The sequence below is a fragment of the Aethalodelphis obliquidens genome, unplaced genomic scaffold, assembly GCF_003676395.1.
Source record: "Aethalodelphis obliquidens isolate GAN/ISIS:26980383/991018 unplaced genomic scaffold, ASM367639v1 scaffold89, whole genome shotgun sequence".
NCBI lineage: Eukaryota > Metazoa > Chordata > Mammalia > Artiodactyla > Delphinidae > Aethalodelphis > Aethalodelphis obliquidens.
In genome coordinates, this window is record NW_020838033.1 from 2454628 (window position 1) to 2474678 (window position 20051).

The window sequence follows — 20051 nt, forward strand, 5'->3', positions numbered from 1 at the left end:
AATTCCTAAGAGCTTGGTTGCATAGGCTGTAAACGAGAATTGTAAAGAGAACTTCCTTAAGATTGCAAAACAAGTAGCGATTGAAATTGGAATAGTGCAGCTTCTAATTTTACTTCTCTTATTTTTCAAAAAAGGAAAGAATATTGACCTTGCTACATTATATTATGTATAGAAGTTTAACCCTTTATGTAATTTATTCTATTTCATTTGGAAATAGAGGCATTCAGGGTAAAGGTTGTAATTAATGGGATATTTATATAGCTATGTTTTCATTTTAAGTGTGATGGAGAAGTTTCTTTCTGTGGCAAAAGTTCTCCTCATTTTAAGCTAACAGTTTCTAAGTTCTAGTTAGTTAGCCGAATGGAAAATTTCCCATCCAGGTAGGTTGGTTCTTGAATTTATTTATGTTTCTCCTGTGTTAATGGATAGTGGCCACGTCCATCAAGTAAAATATACATATTTTTTGGTGAATACCAGAAGGAATCTACAAAGACTTTTATAAAGATGTCAAAAGTACGACCTTTTTTTCTTTTTTTGTCCCTCAGGGGGAGACCAAGCTGAAAATTACCTTGGACAGGACAGCTCCGATGATAATCACAGTGGAACTCATGGCCCTTCTCTCACATCAGATGCACCGTTTTTGTCAGATTATCAGGATGAGGGTGAGTGTCATCTTTCTGGCTTTAGGATAACCATACTTTTATGCTTTTTGTCCTGGGGTCTTTGCCTTTGGTCATTTTCAATCCAGCAGCCTTCAGAAGGTTCTCTGTGTTGGTAAACACTAGTTCGCAAAGAACAATTATTTGTTTCATTATGGTGCTGATCCTCCTAGTAATTCAATAGTTCTGAAGTTAATGTACTTAGGGAAACACTAATTCCATATTGGAGCGGGAAGACATCATTATTGATCTTTCTATAAGAACTGTAGCTGAAAAGCTAAGAGGGCATTTTAAGATTGCAGAGCCCATTTTACCATTCTTTCAGATTTTTTAGCTTCACTGAGTTTCATGAGAATTAGAGCTTTCATTTAATGATTATTAGTTTATTGATTTATTGTGGATTATTTGAGACCCTTGAGCTTATCATATTATAATAAGATATCATTTTTACCCGTGCTTTCACATACCTCTGACCATATTGGTGTTGCTCAAGGGGAAGGGAAAGCCACAAGAACCGTAATGCAAATCTTCCTGGAGCATCAATTTTATTTGAAGATTTGGGAATGGGAAGAGTTAAATAATTCAACCCTTATAAACATTATATTAGAAACACATTGCTATGTAACAGAGTGGAATGAAAATATATATGAATTTTTAAGATACATAAATATAAAAGTTTTGGCGTGGTGGCTGCCAGTTTCTGGCTCAGGCTCAGCTATTCCGGGGGGGGGGGGGGAGGTTCACAGTGCCTCTTCTGGCATTTGGCCGCTTGACCAGAAGGTTTGATCATCACTGATACACACTTATCTTATCAAAGTCTCTCTTGTGCCTTTGCAGTGTGGGTGGGGGGGAGGTAGAAATGCCACTAAACTGAATATTAAATTGAAAGCTTATTATTCACTTAGGGATTGGGAGTAAAGTTGGTAAATTATTCCTTATTTTTCTTTATTAGTCTGTGATCTTTCTGTTTATTTTTCTTCCAAATTTCCCTCCGACTTTGGCATTTTCCAAGTGTTCGTAATCCCTACCTTCCCTTCTCTTTCTAATTTATCACTAATTCTTATTTCATTTGGCCCTTTCAGTGATTCATATTTTCTCCCTTTCATTGAATTGATAACCACCAAATGAGAACTATGGATTCAGTCACACAGAAACAGTGTATTTTGCTTGAGCTTTGTGTACTAGCACAATTAGTAATACCCAAGTTTTAGAAATTGGGCCTTAATGTGAGATCTGTATATTGGTTCAGGTAAAAACATTGTTTGGATTGAAAGCTTAATAATTACATTGGTAGCTGATTAATAATTATAGAAAATTAACAGTGCAAAACATTTTAAAAAAATCAACCTTTCATTTGTTTTTGATCAATCTAATGCTTGACAGAATTAGAACAATAGTACCTCATTAATGCATAGGTCACTTATTTGGTATTTCCAACTTTCCCAAACACAGCTGAGAACACAATAAGTAAGCCAGAAAGACCTCTAAGTGAAAATAGATGTTCCTGAGTCCCAGGTTAACATTTATGTACCTTACTCCTGGAAAAGCCTCTGAGGCCCTCACTGGGGATTCCTCTTCTTACAAATGTCTAACCATTACAGTGTTTTGATTTCTCAGACCACACAGTAGAGTGAAGCATCCAATTAGAAGAAAAAGTACTGTAAAGGCATCAATTAACAAATAACATTGAGGAAAGAAACACGAAAACAATTAAAATTTGTTACAGAAAACAAAATCTATAAATAAAACTTTTTTTTTTTTTTTGGCTGTACCGCATGGCTTGTGAGATCTTAGTTTCCCAACCAGGGATCGAACCTGTGCCCTCAACAGTGAAAGTGTGGAGTTCCAACCACTGAACCCCCAGGGAATTCCCACAAAATTTATATAAGAGCTAAAATAACATAGTAGCCTGGGGCCATATTGTAACAGAGAGAGAAATGGCCCGAACTCTCCCCTAAGAGCTCAGTACCTTAATAAGGTAAAACTTTTAGCTAGCCTTTATTGAGCACTTACTATATACCTTGCATTTGTGTTCTAAGTACTTTGCATTTATCATCATTTAATCCTCAGAACAGCCCTAAGAGGTAGGTATTAGAATTATCCTCAATTTACAGATAAGGAAACTGAAACCTAGGGAAGTTAACTTACAAACTGAGACCTAGGGAAGTTAACTTATCTAAGATCGAATAGCTAGTAAGTAGTATTACCAGGATTTATGTCTACACAGTCTTGTTCTAGAACCTCTGCTCATAACCACTCTGCTATCCTTACCACTATCCTTATCTGAGTTATCAAAAAAGATGGAGGCTTCCCTGGTGGCGCAGTGGTTGAGAGTCCACCTGCCGATGCAGGGGACATGGGTTCGTGCCCCGGTCTGGGAAGATCCCACATGCCATGTAGCAGCTGGGCCCGTGAGCCATGGCTGCTGAGCCTGCGCGTCCAGAGCCTGTGCTCCACAACGGGAGAGGCCCGCGTACCGGAAAAAAAAAAAAAAAAGATGTATTCATATTACAGATATTTTGGTTAAGACTGTATAGATACACGTAGTATGTTTAAAATATTTTCATTAAAAATAGTTGAAATTAAAGAAAGTAATTAGTGTTGAAAGAGGTAAACCTATTACCTGGAAAATTCCATAGTGGAAACTTTGTTCCATAATAGTTCCCCAATAGTATTTTTACTTAATAGATTTTTATTTTCAGTTCTGTGCATACAAGTTAACAGAATTCCCAAAGTGACACTGTCAATGGTAGAGGTAGGAATAGACTTGTTTGTGTTAAAAATTTGACTGTAGGATGATGAGATAATGTTTAAATATGAGTTGCTGCAAAGCATTGAATCTAGCACAGTGCCTGAGTGCCTGGTGCATAATAGGCACAATAAATGTTTGTTTCCTTCCCCTGAAAAATAAAGATATGTACATTTCCTGTGAAATTAAAGAGAAGCTTATAAAGATGTTAAAATTTTAAGTAAACTTTATATCCTATTTAACTAGTTTGCACCATTATGGAGAACAGTAATACTTGATATGCTATTTATTATTATTTTAACAAATACTTATTTAGAGATTATAAGGTAATAGCAAGGCACTGTGCTAAGCTGTTAGTGAAATAGGCAGTAAAAAGTCAAGCACAGTCCCTGCCCTCATGGAGCTGTCCGTCTCATTGGGAAAACACACTATTAACAAGTTGACAAATGGACAAATATAAAGTCAGTGTCTTCACTTGCTGATGAGACAGCTAGGGTGATCCTTTAGGAAGAAAAGATTTTTCTAAAATTTTCTTTGTGGTGACATTATTTTAGACTTTTGGAATTTTTATTTTTATTATAAAAATGAAAGGCCACTGTTAAAATATTTCAGCTTTGTTGCTTTCCACCTCTAGCCAGAGCAGTGTCCTAAACGAACAGCAATGCAAGGACACACAGTCTGACCCATTTGCCCATAACTCCAGTGATGAGAAGCAGTAACCATGGTACATGTCGTGTTTGGGTCACGCTTTTGTGAAAACTACAAAGAGCTCTAGAAGAATATAGAAACCTGGCCAGGTGCACTGCATAAAATAAAAACCAAGGTTACAGGCTAAACCATGCATAAAAATGAGAGCATGTTGCTACCTAATCACAATTCCTTCTCTGCTTCCTTAGTAAGTGCTGTCAGTCTCAGAATGTCAGGCTATAGCCTATGGAGAGACACCTACAAATAAGAGCATAACCCCATCATTAGGAGTGAAAACTTGCTAACAAGTAATAATATTTAGATTTATAGACTTAGGAAGGCATTGTTTCTACCATATTGAAGGAAAAAAATTTAGTATGAAACATTCAGTACAATAACTATACAAAAGCCAGCCAACTCTGAAGCTCAAGATCTGATTGCTTTCATCGTCCAAAATGTACAATATATTTTAATGTGTCTATAAATTTATTTCATTAGTATTATGAAGAACCCCCATGTACATACATTTTTTAAAGATGGGTTAGGGAAAATGATTGTTCTATAAAAGGGTATAGTAACTCCTTCTCGAAGAAAAGGAAAAAATAAAATTATTTTATAAGGGAAGAAACCTAAAATCTATAATATTGTATTATGTATCATGTATTATTACATTCTAATTAAAGAAAAGGTAATGAATGGTATTGGGCAGATATGTCTGGGAAGAAGTGAGAAAGAATGTTTTTATAATTTATTTTTACATCGGGATGTTTAAAGGTTAGAAAACATTCTTATTCTCCAGCAAAATAAAAAATAGAATTGGAAAAGTAAAGACCTGTGATAAGTGAAGAGCCTTTATTGACCAACTTATTAAATGCTACTTGATTTAAAAGAAATTTTAGACATGTTAATGTACTAGTAGTGGCCATTTTCAACTCTGTGCCTTTTCTGAAAGATACATTAAAAAACAGAATATTTTGAAAATAAAGAGAATCAGTTTTTTATGGCTTTATTTTTAGCACTTTTTAAAAACATTTCTCTTTCAACTTGGTTCTGAAATAGAAGTCAGTTTTGGATTTAATATTATGAATAACAGACTAGCTTTTGTTGATCGTTGTGTGTTTTATTTCTATAATAATAAAAACAGGAATAAGAAATTATTTTAATATCTTCTCTGAGGGAAAGAAGAATATATTTTAAACAAAACTTTTATTATTGCGAAATTAAAATGAAAGTTTAATTTATTGATTAGATTTTCGTGGCTGGAATTCATGCTTGTCTTAAGTTTCTTTGTACCAAAATTAGAATCTTAGAGTCTGAGAGCTGGAAAAGATGATGGTCATCTAGTAACAGGAACAATTTATTGAGCACTTACTATGCTGTACGAAGTGCTTTTCGTGGATTATCTCATTTAATTCTCAAACCAGCTCAGAGAGGAAGGAACTGTTATCCCCATTTTACAGATAAAGAAATTAAATGAATTGGCAAGGATGACATGCCTAATCTATGGGAGGTAGTGGGTGGGGGTAGGATTCCAGTAGATTCCAAAGCTGCTGCTTTTTGAAGACCTCTGATTAGCTGGTTGTTTGACTTCTGAAACACCCACTCTTATGGGCTTTAAGTATCATTCTCTTATTGCTTTTATTTCACCGAATATAATGTTTATTTAAAAATAAATGTGTTCAAAGGTCATTATCCTCTAAAAACTGCTTTAACTGCATCATGCAAAATTTGATATGTACTAATTTCATTATAATTCATAATTCCATTCTAAGTATTTTGTAATTTCTTTTGATATCCTTTTTAACCTATGTGTTATTTAGAAGCGTTTTTGTGTGTTTCTTCCTGGTTTTTGTTTTGATTTGTTTTGTTTTAGTTTCTAGGGATTTCTTAATCTGCTTTTTTTATTTTTATTTTTCTAATTTTATTATGTAAGAGCCTAAAAACATAATATATACTATTTATATTCTTTAGACTTTATTGAGACTTCTTTTGTCACCTAGTAATAGTTTGTGCTTATGTGCTATGTGCATTCTGAAGCATTCATTGAATACACTCTTAACTATTTCTATACTTGTAAATAATGTTCTTCAGATCTTTTGTATCCTAGCTTTCCTTTTATCTGCTGGAAAGCTTGTGTTAAAATTTCCAATTATAGTTGTAGATTTATCCATTTTTTCCCTGTTTTGTTTTACATTCTCAAGGTCATGTTTTAGATGCTTATAAAGAGGTCTAATTATTTTAAAAGGTTTCCTCTTATTGAGCTGAAATCCTATCCCTAGAACTTCTGCTAATTAAGCTAGTTTTGCCATCTAAGTCTACTCATAGCACCCCTGATAGAGTTTGTATTCAATGAGGATAAAAAATGTTTGTTCACAAGCCAGTTTGAGACCCCATTGCTATGAGTTGTGTATAAGGCCTGATTTTACTGTATAAATTATATTGTTTCACAGAATAAATAAACTGTACTTCTTACAATGTTTACAGAGGTATGTGAATTAATGGTGCAGTGATTAGTAGTAAGTGACCTCTCTGATCAGGTAAACCATAGGCTGAATGCTGCTGACAGCTTTGGAGGAAAATGCGTGTGTTTTATGGCTGCTTTACTTGGAATGTTAAAAACCTATTGCAGGCTCAGTCATTGGTACCCTGGTAGGTTGAAAGAGTTAATGGCTTAAAAACAGCAAGCCATTTGCTTCCTTCTCACTGACAGGGTCAAGCCCATTACTTTCTTCGTGTGTATTTTTCTTAAATTACACAAACTATATGAACATATTTAGAGTTGTTAATTCCTTTTTATTCTATTATATGGAGATAATGAAAGTGACTCAGATAGTCCCTCTCCATATATGATTATGTAAATAAACATACATACATTCAAACAAGCATTTATCTCATTTTCTTTTTATTCTTCAGACACTTGCTTTCATCTTTATTGCGTGCAGGTATATTTTTCTTTAATAAAGGCACATGACTCCTGTCACCCCTAACAGAAGTTATATCCATGTGTTTAGAGTACACACTGTGGAACACAAAACTGATTTCCATGTCTGTGTTTTGAGGGCCAAAGAACAAATTCCTACTGTAAAACACATACTTTCATGAGCATGGTAGATTTCTGAACAAGTTTCTGTTGGCTCCAGGTGAGTCCATCAGATTTCAGATCATTGGGAGAAATTAAGGACTCAATGGTGAGTTAACTGTGATAAGGGTAAGTAAGCTGTCACTCAGGATTGCAATGGCCTCCTTCATGAAGATAAATGTCTTATTAGATCTAAGACATCATGTCGTTTATATAGTCTGGTATAAATCACAGATGAAGATGACAAACTAGGTATCAAAGTTGACAGTAATTTATATAACTTAAACAAATGATTACCAAGGATTATACATGTTTTGTGAAGAATAAGAAAACAATAACAATTATCTGTCTATGAACTACCCATTTTTCATTCTTCAGCCCAGCATGTTGGGCTGTTGGTGCGTGTCTAAACTCTAATGTTCTGTCCAGTGCTCAGTAAAGCAGTCTCACATGTGTTGATGGTTGGATATCTTACATAATGCTTCTTTCACTAGGAAAAACTCCTTGCAAATTTAACCCATGCTTTAACATTAAAACCATGGCATTTTAGAGATGGAAGAGACTTGGTAATCACCTGATCTAATCTCTGTTTTACCAAAGAGGAAACTACATTTTTAAAAAGGCTGAGTGCCTGGTCTTATGGTCAGCAAGACAGAACCAGTACAGAAACCAGGACCTGGCTGTGGCCTCCCCTGACCCATACTATGTACCTTCCCTCCCCTGCATGATCTCAGCATGCTTTTCAGTGCAGACCCGAATAGCTTTGCCTGACTATGGGCCTTAAGCTATTTCTCACAAGTTTCAGTTAAGTCCTTCAGACCTGTGTGTCTCTCTGGCCTATGTATGTTCTTATCTTCTTCCCAGGATGATTTGGAAGCACTATATTTTATAAAGAATTTCAAAGGGCTCCATAAAGCTAACAATTATAACTGTGAACAGCATACAATTAGTTTTTGAATTGACACAGAACTAATTCATTATCTTTTTTGGCCTTTTTGTCCATGTTATAGATTTTAATATACTGCCAATGAAGAGTTAGTTATTGAATACCTATATTGAATACCTTTATTCAATCATGAGTTTAGAGGCTGTGTGGAAGATACAAAAAGAAATAAGATGTGATTCCTTTCCTTAGTGAGCAAATAATCTAGCTGAAGAGAGAAGACTAGACACCCCCACTATAAAGTATATGGTACATAATCACAAGGGCTGATTTTCAGGGACAGAGTTTTCAGAAAAAAAAACAACTGGTTGGACTTGCAGTGGTTTGGAAGAAAGTCAAGATAAGATTTGGCCTGTGCTGTAGCCAAAGTGTTTTTAGAAATCTTTTCCAGACTGGGAATATGAGCAAAAGTCCATTCTTTGAAAGGTCAAACAGTTTTTGAGCTTCCACTATAATTAGTAGTGAAGTAACAGTGGCCATCTTTAAATGCAAATAGTTGATTTTTAAGTGAGTGATTTGGCTGATGAGATTAAGCTTTTTCATATTGCCTCAAGTATTCTTTGTTTCTCTCCAAATTCTAAACTAGTCAGTGAGTGTAATGGTAATATGAAAGTCCTAGAATATGATTACTGAAGTTGTTAGTGTGGTCATTACAGTGGTGGTAAAATGATATACAGTGTTTTGGTTGCTAATGTAGTATATTTATCTGATTGATATATAAATGAGTCAGAGGCAGACCATCCTTCTTCAAGCCCCAAAGCCACTGACCATTTTTATCTCAAAGTTTAATATTCACTTAAATGTGAAGGAATTTTGTTTAAGCATAAAACTTTCAGGCCAAGTATATAGATACATATACTTAATTTATATAAGTATAAATTTATACTTAATATATATTATGCTTTATATATATATAAATATATATATATTTAGCCATTTCTTCATGCTTTGGTGATCTTTGTTTTTCTACTAGCCATAAATTCTTTTGCTTTATCATAGAACTCTGACTTTTCAAGTAAAAACTAAATGTTAGTAATGCTGTTTAAAACAATGCTGAAACCTGTTAATCTAGAATATTATTGTCTACTAGGGGAAGATTGTTGAATTCACAAGCTATAATTACACTTATGGTCTACACTGACTTTCTGACTTTGAGTGACAGTCTTTTTTATGTTAGGTCCTAAGTAGCTTTAACCCAGATACATTAGCCTAGTGGGAAAGAAAGATTATACAAAGTGGTTTCTCTGGCTTGTAAAATTGGGATTTATAGGGGAGTTGTTCCTTCATGGAAAGTTTTCACTTATAGACGCCTTTAGCCAATTATTTGCAGACCCATTTCTATGAGCTGTTAGGATATAGCTTATATGGTATGGTATATTTTAATGGAATGCTCTAAGAAATAAACATCATTGTCATAGTTAATTTCGCAATTACGTTATTTCATAATAATCCTCCAGATTTTGTTTTAATCAAAAAAGCATAGCGTTGGGGCTTCCCTGGTGGCGCGGTGATTGAGAGTCCGCCTGCCAATGCAGGGGACACGGGTTCGTGCCCCAGTCCGGGAGGATCCCACGTGCCGCAGAGCGGCTGGACCCGTGAGCCATGGCCACTGAGCCTGCGCGTCCGGAGCCTGTGCTCCGCAATGGGAAAGGCCACAACAGTGAGAGGCCCGCGTACCGCAAAAAAAAAAAAAAAAGCATAGGGTTAACTGGGATCATGAGTGCTCCTTTCTACAAATGACCATTATCATCATTGTAAGACATTTATGAATGCCCAAGAACATAGTTGGGCCTAGAGATTGTCACAGTTTAGGGAAAAAAATCACTTGAGTTATCTAATCTAGCCCTTCTGATGAATTCACATCATTCTTACTAATATCTCATTTAATTAATTATCAAATATAGCCATTATGCTCTATATTCTTCCTTTGCAGGACATATTTCCCACCCAACTATTATTACTAATTTATTCTTCATGTCTAACCTAAACTTTTCCTTCCTTAGTTTCAGGCCGTTGCTCTTTTCTGTACCATCTTCCGAGACTGAATAATTCCCCTGATTCATTTATATTGTTACCTTTAGAAGATACTTAAAGACTGTGAACATTCATCCCCAGAGTCTTCACTTTTCCAAACTACATAAATTTCAGTTCCCTTAATCCTTACTTCACTTTGCCCCTGTAATACTCTCCAATTTTGGGGCATTTTATCACATTCCTTGATATTTTCCATTCCCAGGGCATCACCTAACCAAGAAAGCTGCCTTTTGGGGAGGGAACCACTAAAGTGTAAAATCTCATATAAACCACTTGGAAGATGCCTAAGTGTTTATTTGATGTTGGTGTTGGTGATCATCTGGTGGGCATGCCAGTGTAGTGCTTGCTTTGGCATATGTTGGGATATATGTGTATTTTAATGCCTTAATGTATTATGGCCTGTTGTAATTGAATGTCTATAAAGTAGCAGTTAAAAGGGTTTTATAGACCTTAGAAGAGATTAGAATTCTCTAGCCCCCTCTTGTGGTAAAAGAAAATACAACTTTTGAGCTTTTCTGGATTGTTTTGTTGTAGTTGACTTCCAAGGCTGAGATACATAAGTTCTCAACATGGGAGCATATGGAATGAATCCAAGAATTTAAAAATTATATACTATTACATATAAAAATTATATACATACATATATATATATATATCCAAGAACATACTCACACTCAGATCTGAGAAGATACTGTTCTTTTATTAAGGCCCTAAAACCTAAAAGATATTACTTTCTTACAACTATCATTTCAGTATATTCTTATTACACAAGTCAGGAGGAGGACAAATAAAACCATAATCTTGAGGGGTTTATATTCCTAAATAGGTAAATGAGGGAGGCTTGAATATGAATTTTAAACCAAATTTACAGGTATTTTTTTCTTTGCCATTAAAAATGGATATTGTTAGCATTTCTAACAGATATCCTATATCTCCTATAACAAATTAATTTTACCAGCTTTGTAATTTATTATTGTAACATGCCTTCTATGAATTTCAGATATATATAAATGTCTAGTAAATAGCAAACAGATGAAGGGAAGACTGAACTGGTATGCAAATGAGTTCATGCGTATTGCCTATGGAAAAAATTTCTACATGTAGCACAAAATTATGTTTGTTTTTCTAGGAGGCCACTAAAAGTAACACTTCTGTTCTGCCTTGGAATAGTTGGTCTACAGACAAGAACCAGTGAAGAGTTGCTATTAATATACCTTACATGGCAATCCAGGAGGTGAAAAGATTAAAATTAGACACTGCCCCTCAGTAGTTTTTTTTTAAAGCTACTCGAAAAACTTGAGTAATGGTTAAGGTAGGCTGCCTTTATGCTCAAGCCACAGTCTAATGAAAAACATGGGGTCCTATTTAGCAGTTCTGAGAACTTAGAAATAAATTTGAGACCATGCTTTGTTAATATTAAATTTTTTAGAAGAAAATATTTAATATTATGCTAATTGAGGAAGTACAAGAGAAGAATGCCATAGACATAGCAGGACAAAATGAAAAAGGGTTGGTCACAGGTGAAATAAGTGAGAATAGCATAATGATTTAAATATTAAATAGGAAACTGGTAGTTTTGACTGATTATCTTTTTTCTCCCCCGCTTGAAGAGATGATATTGGTTATTTTTTTTCAAATAGGGAAATTAGTTCACTTTATGTGCTTCTCCCTTAAGACGTATGAATAAAATTTTATTCTCAGCTATTTATTAATTTTTAGTATTGGTACTCCTCTGAACACCTGAAGACAAAATTTAACAAACCTAAAGATGAAATCCCTTAATAACAAAGCATTTATGGATCTTCATAGGAAGAGTCTATCTTTTCCACTTTTTACAAAACAGTAATTTGGCATAAAATTTTTGAGATTTATCTGTAATCAGCTTAGGTGATCTTATACACCCCTATTGCCTGATCTGTATCAGGTTTCTCAGGCAACTGCTGGATCTGATTTTTTTTTCATGTTAAGGCTGTACTTTTCACGAGATAGACTAAATTGTGGACTTTCTTAAAAACTTTGGAACATTCTTATGTGAGTAGAGATGCGGAAAATGGCCCTTAGTTATACGTGTGTATTTCAGTTGATTTGGTCATCAAAAAATTGCGACTGATCTTGGATACACATTCTTTGACTATTGATTTAAAATTAAGCATATATATTTTCACAGAGCTCAAGTGTACCTTTCTTACTTTGAGGTAAGTCTTTACTTGGCTATTGGAAAAAGATTCATTTTAGAAAAATTGTTTATGAACTCAGATTTATTAATCAGTTAAAGATTTTTATTCTTTCTTTTAGCATTAAAATTAGGGAGATTAAAATGACCAATTTCTTGGATAGTTACAGTTAATAACATTATAATATAGAAACTGTTTGCAAATATTTGACTTTGTAGCTGTAGGGAGGTGTCAGAGGGTTTGCTGGAGTGTCATGGTCATTGTCAAAGTGTAGGATAGAAGAGATTTTCCTAGAAAGCCACATCTGAGTTCTTGTTAAGTGTCTTACTATAAATAATTATTATTTTCCTTATCATATCATTAAAGCTGAAAGTAAGACAGATTACATATTTCTTCCTTGCTTTTTCACTCTGTATGTGCAAGTGCCTTCAGCTGCAAAGAAAAATTTCCTAAGGAACACTAGGGCAACTCAAGGAGCTCGTCATGTGAAATCCTTTGCACGTTTGTTTCTTCAAGAATAACAAATTTATTTAAATTTGGTAGTGTTGTTTTTAAGCGTTTCTCCCTTAATTTGGAATTCTTTAAAATTCCCTTTTGATTTAGGATGAGACATAAAAAGGAGCCAAAGAAACTTCTTACTGTCTTTTTCACTTGTTCAAATCCTGCTTTTCAAAAAACCAACTTCTCACTGCTTTTATATTTTTTCCATGGATAGATTATCAAATTATAATTTAACTCTAAATATATATTAACTTTTTAAAAGGTATGTTTCGTTTAGTGTTACGAGACAATATATATAGCTTGTCTTACCAGTGGAAAAACATTTTACAGCTATATAAGAAGTCCCAGCTTTATCTAAATGAGAGAGAAAGGTACATGCATGAACAATGACTTTGCATATCGGGTGCAAAGAAACTTAGAACAAATTTTGGAAAGGTTGATATTAATTCCAGTTTAGTTAGGAAGGCTAGGTTACTCCACTAAATATACATAGTAAAACTAAATGCAGGCTAACTTGCAAAGGTACATAAATTTATAAACTTAGGATGTTTACATTTTATATCTGATGGTGGCCTTCCTTCAGCATTTTTGTTGTTTCTTATACTCTTTTTGTTTGTTTTAAGAAGTTAGTTAAGGAAAAATTGCTGGAATTGCAGAAGTAAATTCTAACAGTTGAGTTAGTAATTACAGCGCATTTTACAGTTCCTTATGATTGTTACTAGTGTTGCTGTTATAACAGGTACAGTATGAATCACTGTGCAGAGTGTTGCAGGGATCCTGGTCTAAGCGCTACAGAGGCCAGACCTAGGTAAAAACTTTCACAACTTTAAGTTTACTTTTCCTATGTGGAATAGGCAAAAACTGAGTTCTGATTTAGTTATAATGTTCTTTAAACTCTTACCCAAGTTATCACTGACAACAATTCTAACATATTCCGTTTTTCAGTCCAAATGATATAAGACCATATTGAGTATGATTTTCAATATATGGCAAAGGTATAAAATTAAAAAGAGGTTTCCATAAAATTTTTTGCACACTCTGCTAAATGAATTATTGAACTTCCAATAAAGACTTTTTTTAAACTCTAAAAAGCAGTATGGGTTTTATTTTTCCCTCAATCCTTTCAGCGCTCATAAATGTCCCCATGAAAGCTATATCCGCAGGGTTAGAAAAGAATATATTCTATAATATTTACCCGATCAGGAAGATTTTTAAGATGTGGCATCTCAGTGTGAGATATTGACTGAGGGGGCTGGCAGGTTTACTGGCCTGGCAGATACAGCAGGTTAGCAGTAAATCCATGTGGTAAAAAACCCCTGAGAAGTTTTTGATTAAGAAAATTTTACTATCCTTTTAAAATGAAATATGCTGGTCATTTTTTAAGTGATAAAAGCAGATATTTTATGTTGTTGTCTGAGTCAGATTCTGAAATATATTTTAATGAGTTTGTTGTATGAAAGTTCCTGGATTTCTAAGATGCTAACTTAAATTATCAGTCCATAGTCCAGCATATCCAGATAACATGTAAAGAGAAATGATAAAAATAAGCTTATTCAGCAAAAATAAAATTTTACATCTAAAGCTAGAAAACCTGCATTCAGACAAGAGTTAATATTGTTATTCTTTTATAAATGTTATCGGTGACTTAGAGATGTAATAATATTCTGAACTCTGCTTAATGGTGAAATTAAAGAAAAATATCTAAAATAACAAATGTAATTTAAAATATTTGTAGTTTCTAAGAGCAAACTAAAATTATGAGGTAGTTCTTTTAGTGCATTACAGGTTACATTTCTACTTAGAGTCAATGAGAGCAATAATTAATTTAAAACATAATGTGACGAGACTCTGTTAAGTGATAAACAATTTTTTTGGGAAGATAAATTTAGAAATAATATTTTACATAGAAATTCACAATTAAAGTTTATAATTTATTGAGAATTAAATTTTGAGGATGGTGCCTGCTCCCTCGAAAAGCCACGTGCTCAATGAATATATTATCTCCCTCCTCAGATGTTTCATTAACAAGTTCTTGAATTTTACATAAAAGCTAGTGTTTACAAAAATAAACTCAAAATGGATTAAAGACTTAATTGTAAGGCCAGACACAATAAAACTCTTAGAGGAAAACATAAGCAGAACACTCTATGACATAAATCACAGCAAGATCCTTTTTGACCCACCTCCTAGAGAAATGGAAATAAAAACAAAAATAAACAAATGGGACCTAATGAAACTTAAAAGCTTTTGCACAGCAAAGGAAACCATAAACAAGATGAAAAGATAGCCCTCAGAATGGGAGAAAATATTTGCAAATGAAGCAACTGACAAAAGATTAATCTCCAAAATATACAAGCAGCTCATGCAGCTCAATATCAAAAAAACAAACAACCCAATCCAAAAATGAGCAGAAGACCTAAATAGACATTTCTCCAAAGAAGATATACAGATTGCCAACAAACACAGGAAAAGACGCTCAACGTCACTAATCATTAGAGAAATGCAAATCAAAACTACAATGAGGTATTACCTCACACCGGTCAGAATGGCCATAATCAAAAAATCTACAGGGCTTCCCTGGTGGCGCAGTGGTTGGGAGTCCGCCTGCTGATGCAGGGGACACGGGTTCGTGCCCCAGTCCGGGAAGATCCCACATGCTGCAGAGCGGCTGGGCCCGTGAACCATGGCCGCTGAGCCTGTGCTCCGCAACGGGAGAGGCCACAACAGTGAGAGGCCCGCGTACCGCAAAAAAAAAAAAAAATCTACAAACAATAAATGCTGGAGAGGGTGTGGAGAAAAGGGAACCCTCTTGCACTGTTGGTGGGAATGTAAACTGATACAGACACTATGGGGAACAGTATGAGGTTCCTTAAAAAACTAAAAATGGAACTACCATGTGACCCAGCAGTCCCACTACTGGGCATGTACCCTGAGAAAACCATAATTCATGTTTAAAAAAAGTCATGTACCACATAGATGTAGAGGATGGACCTGAGGACACGTGGAGGGGGAAGAGTAAGCTGGGACGAAGTGAGAGTGGCATGGATATATATACGCTACCAAGTGTAAAATAGCTTGTGGGAAGCAGCCGCATAGCACAGGGCGATCAGCTCAGTGCTTTGTGTCCACCCGGAGGGGTGGGATAGGGAGGGTGGGAGGGAGACGCAAGAGGGATGAGATATGGGGATATATGTATATGTATAGCTGATTCACTTTGTTATACAGCAACAACTAACACACCATTGTAAAGCACTTATACTCCAATAAAGATGTTAAAAAAAAGAGAGATCTATGTCTCAAATTGATTTCTGGTTGCTGTTGAAGAAGAGTTATGTGTCTACATACCCTCCCAAATTAAACTTAATTTTTAAAAAATCCTCAGCACCACAGTAACAAAACCTGCTCTTTAACTCACCGAAATCCTCTGTTCTACCCCACAATTTCAGGAAGAGGCAACTAAAACAATCAGCATCATTCTTCACCTAGATAATGCTTTCTCTGCAGCTAATAGTTCCTTGTTCATCAAGGAAACAAATGTGCACGGAGGTGGCATACTCTTCACCCACCACTCTTTGTTCTAGGGTCCCTCAGACTGATTATATCAGCCCTAACACTGACAAATATCCCCCCAAACTTTAACACTATGTTAAGTGGAATTATGACATTTTAAGGTTACACTCCCTTGGCTGAAGGTTGATTGTCTCTGAGAGATAAAGGAATTGTGCTCAATGATAACAGAATCCTTGCCATGGAATAATCCTCGTTATTGAACTCCTAGCTCTCTTTATTTGGTTACTTGGTCACTCTCCGCCACCCCCACCAACCTGGGGAATGACTAGATACTAAACTGGTGATTCACCGCTCTCCACCAGCTCCTCCAAGGATATTTTAGAAAGACCCACAAGCATTCTAGCAGATGCAGGAACACGACATAGCAAGCAAATGGAACAACTCCTTGAAATGTGCTCTCACTTGGGGAGTACTAACTACTAGAAACAGGAGAGACTCAGTTCTCGTTTGACCTTCTCCTGGCAGCATGAATTTGTAAGAGGATCTAAGGATACACAATGCTTCCCTTCTCCTTCCCCCAGCCCTCCAATTTTTCATGCATGCATTTAATCTCTGTTTTTTAAAAAGATGTGATTTTTTAAGTTTTTCTCTGGAGTTAGAAATTTCAGACTTGCTGTCTGGGCAAAATTTTAAGCTGCAGCCTTTGTTGGTGACAGTGATGGTGACAGTTCTTTACGCCAATCTTTGCAGTTCCAATCTAGCATGCCACTCCATAAATGCCTTTGTAGTAGTAAAAACTACTGAGTAATGGTAAATTAAAGACTGTCTGATGATTGTGAATACTCTCTTTTCCCCCCATATCGTATAAATTTAAGAGAACTGTTATGAGTGGAATTGATAATACCATAGAGAAAAACTTTAGTTTAGCTGCATTGTACGAATAGCAGAGAAAGCCCTATTTAGGGAAAAGTGTTTAAACAATGCATAACATCATCCTACAAAAGATTTACTAGCCAGACCTTCATCACCAATAGCAACAATCACTTAGTACGCAACTATACTGAATACATGGCATTCTATAAGGTGAATTAATAGTACCTGCTTTCTATAATACATTTATTGAATGCGTACCGTATGCCAGACATAGTATTTGACATACATTATCTCTAATCATCATTACGACTGTGCAGTGTAGGTATTATTGTTCCCATATTACAGATGAAGAAACTGAGCATCAGAGAGATTAATTTGCTCAAGGTCCTAAGATAATAAAATGGCAGAGGAGGGTTTGAATAAGTCTCTATACATCCAAAGCCCATAATCTTTCCAATATGCCACACAACCTCACAGAAAAGGAAGTAACCTTTGCAGTTACTTCTCCAGATACTTGTATACACTGCTAAAAGGAAAACTTGGAGATTCTGGAATTACTTGGGAAAGCAGTAGTGTATTAATGGCTACCATTATTTGAGCACCTACCCTCTGGCAGGCATTGTGCTAGGCACTTACACAGTTTCATACAGTTACCTTTTAATTCCAATATTCAAAAGCTAAAGGGTGTCTAATTTCAAAGCTCATATTTCTTCCACATTGTCTTCCAAGATTGTGTAGAAGAGGGAGAGGAAAGGGACTGTAGCACAATTCTATCCAATAAACTTTCTGCAGTGATGGAAATGTTCTATAATATTTGCACTGTGCATTTAGAATAGCCACTACCATTTGTAACTACTGAGTACTTGAAAATGTGGCTAGGGGGGCTGAGACTAAGTTAGGGAATTCCCTGGTTGTCCAGTGATTAGGACTCCGCACTTTCACCGCCGAGGGCGCGGGTTCAGTGTCTGGTGGGGAATCTAAGATCCCACAAACCACGTGGTGCGGCCAAAAATATATATATATTTTAGTTAATCTAAATGGCTTCATGTAGGGGGGTTGGGACGATTGGGAGGTTGGGATTGACATATGTATACCCCTCTGTATAAAACAGATAACTAATGAAAACCTACTGTTTAGCACCGGGAACTCTACTCAATGATCTGTGGTGACCTAAATGGGAAGGAAATCTAAAAAAGAGTGGATATATGTATAACTGATTCACTTTACTGTACAGCAGAAACTAACACAACATTGTAAAGCAACTATACTCCAATAAAATCTTTTTTTTATTTTAAAATTTTTTAAATAAATAAATAAATGGCTTCATGTAGCTAGTGGATACCATATTGGAGGATGAAGCTCTAGAATAATGGCTACTTCTTAACCAGATAGTCAAGACAACCTGAAAATAGTATTTCAGAAACTTCTTGAAAGATGGATTGGATATAAGTTGGGTGGGCAAGGGAAGGAAGAAAGGAAGGCTCAGGCATTGGCTGTGGCTGAGGAGAAGGTCAGAGATGTGAGGTAGGTGAATAGGCAGAAGGACCCTCAAGTAAATTTATGTGAGAAGCCCAGAGAAAACAGGATGTGGAGTGAAAGAAGGGAAGTGACCTGGCAAAGTGCTTTGAAGAAGAGCATTAGAATCCATTAATGGATTTGCACAGGTTGAAAGGTAAATAAAAATCAGCATTTTTTTTCAGTATTCACCTGATGTAAATCATTACTCAACATTTTGATAAGTGGCTTTGGAGTGAGTCGTTTAAATGGTACTGTGATGTTTGTGTATGCTAGATGCTTACAAGCTCTCATCCTGCAGAACTCAGAGCTCCTGAGTCATAGGGCTATAATATAAGTTTCCGGGCAAGGCTGGGAGGCTGTCATTTATTCCTTCACAAGTATTCATTAAGTCAATAAATCTTCTTGTTTTGTGTCAATGCCATATCTAACCTTTCTTAAGAAATTAATTCTCCAAGACATTTAAAACTTTTTATTATAAAAGTATTTAAGCCCCTGGTAATGAGTAATGCGGACACTAATTTGTTTACTTTTATAGCACTTTACAGTTTAAAAATCTTGTTTGAATGTGTTGTTCCATTTAACCCTCACAGCAATCTCATGAGGTGAGTGGTATCTTTGTCTGAGAAGTGAGGAAACTTGAGCTTAAAGTTTGTCTGGAATCATGCATCTCACATGTAGCAGAGCTGGAGCCCAGACGGGAAACTGGGCAACTGCAGGATCTGAGTTCTCCGACCCCACTCTCTCCATGGTTGTTCATAGCCTTCACTCCTTCTGCAGTGATAAATACAGACATCCCTGTGAGCTGTGATACTTTCATGTATGGGTTTCCATTTTTCAAATTAAGAAACTGAGGCACAAAAAAAGTCAAACGTGAGTCATCAAGCCTTTGGGTCCAAATGCCGATTTGCAGGGGAAAAGGACAAAAGAACATGTTGAACTGCCCCGCAAGTACACAATTAGCAAAGTGCTGACAGTAGGAAATTCTAACAAATATCCTAGATTTTTCAACGGATTAAATTATAAGGAAAAGTAACGGATGAAGGACAACATGTAGATTAAAAGAGATTTACAAGAAAATTTTTTACGTGGGCAGGATTTTTGAAAAAATTAAGGTGCAGATGCAGTCGAACCCTAATCTGAAAACCATGATTTATTTTCTGGTCTATCACTTAGTCTCTTGAACTTTATGCTTTTCTGTACTTATACTGAAAGAGTGTTCCATTAGTTTAATATTTAGCGATCACTTTGGAAAATACATAGTTAAATTTATTTTTAAAAAGAAGAAGAAATAAGCAGTAGTTGCTCTTTTGTGTATTGACCCTAA

General features: G+C 35.4%; 1 protein-coding gene across 1 annotated transcript in view; it reads left to right on the forward strand.

Moving 5' to 3' along the window:
* Positions 1-20051, forward strand: part of SKAP1 (src kinase associated phosphoprotein 1) — a 276617-nt gene that overhangs the window by 77033 nt on the left and 179533 nt on the right. Inside the window, exon 4 of the mRNA XM_027094408.1 lies at positions 546-662. Within this exon, the coding sequence (XP_026950209.1) occupies positions 546-662 (117 nt within the window). The remainder of the gene's footprint in view (positions 1-545; positions 663-20051) is intronic.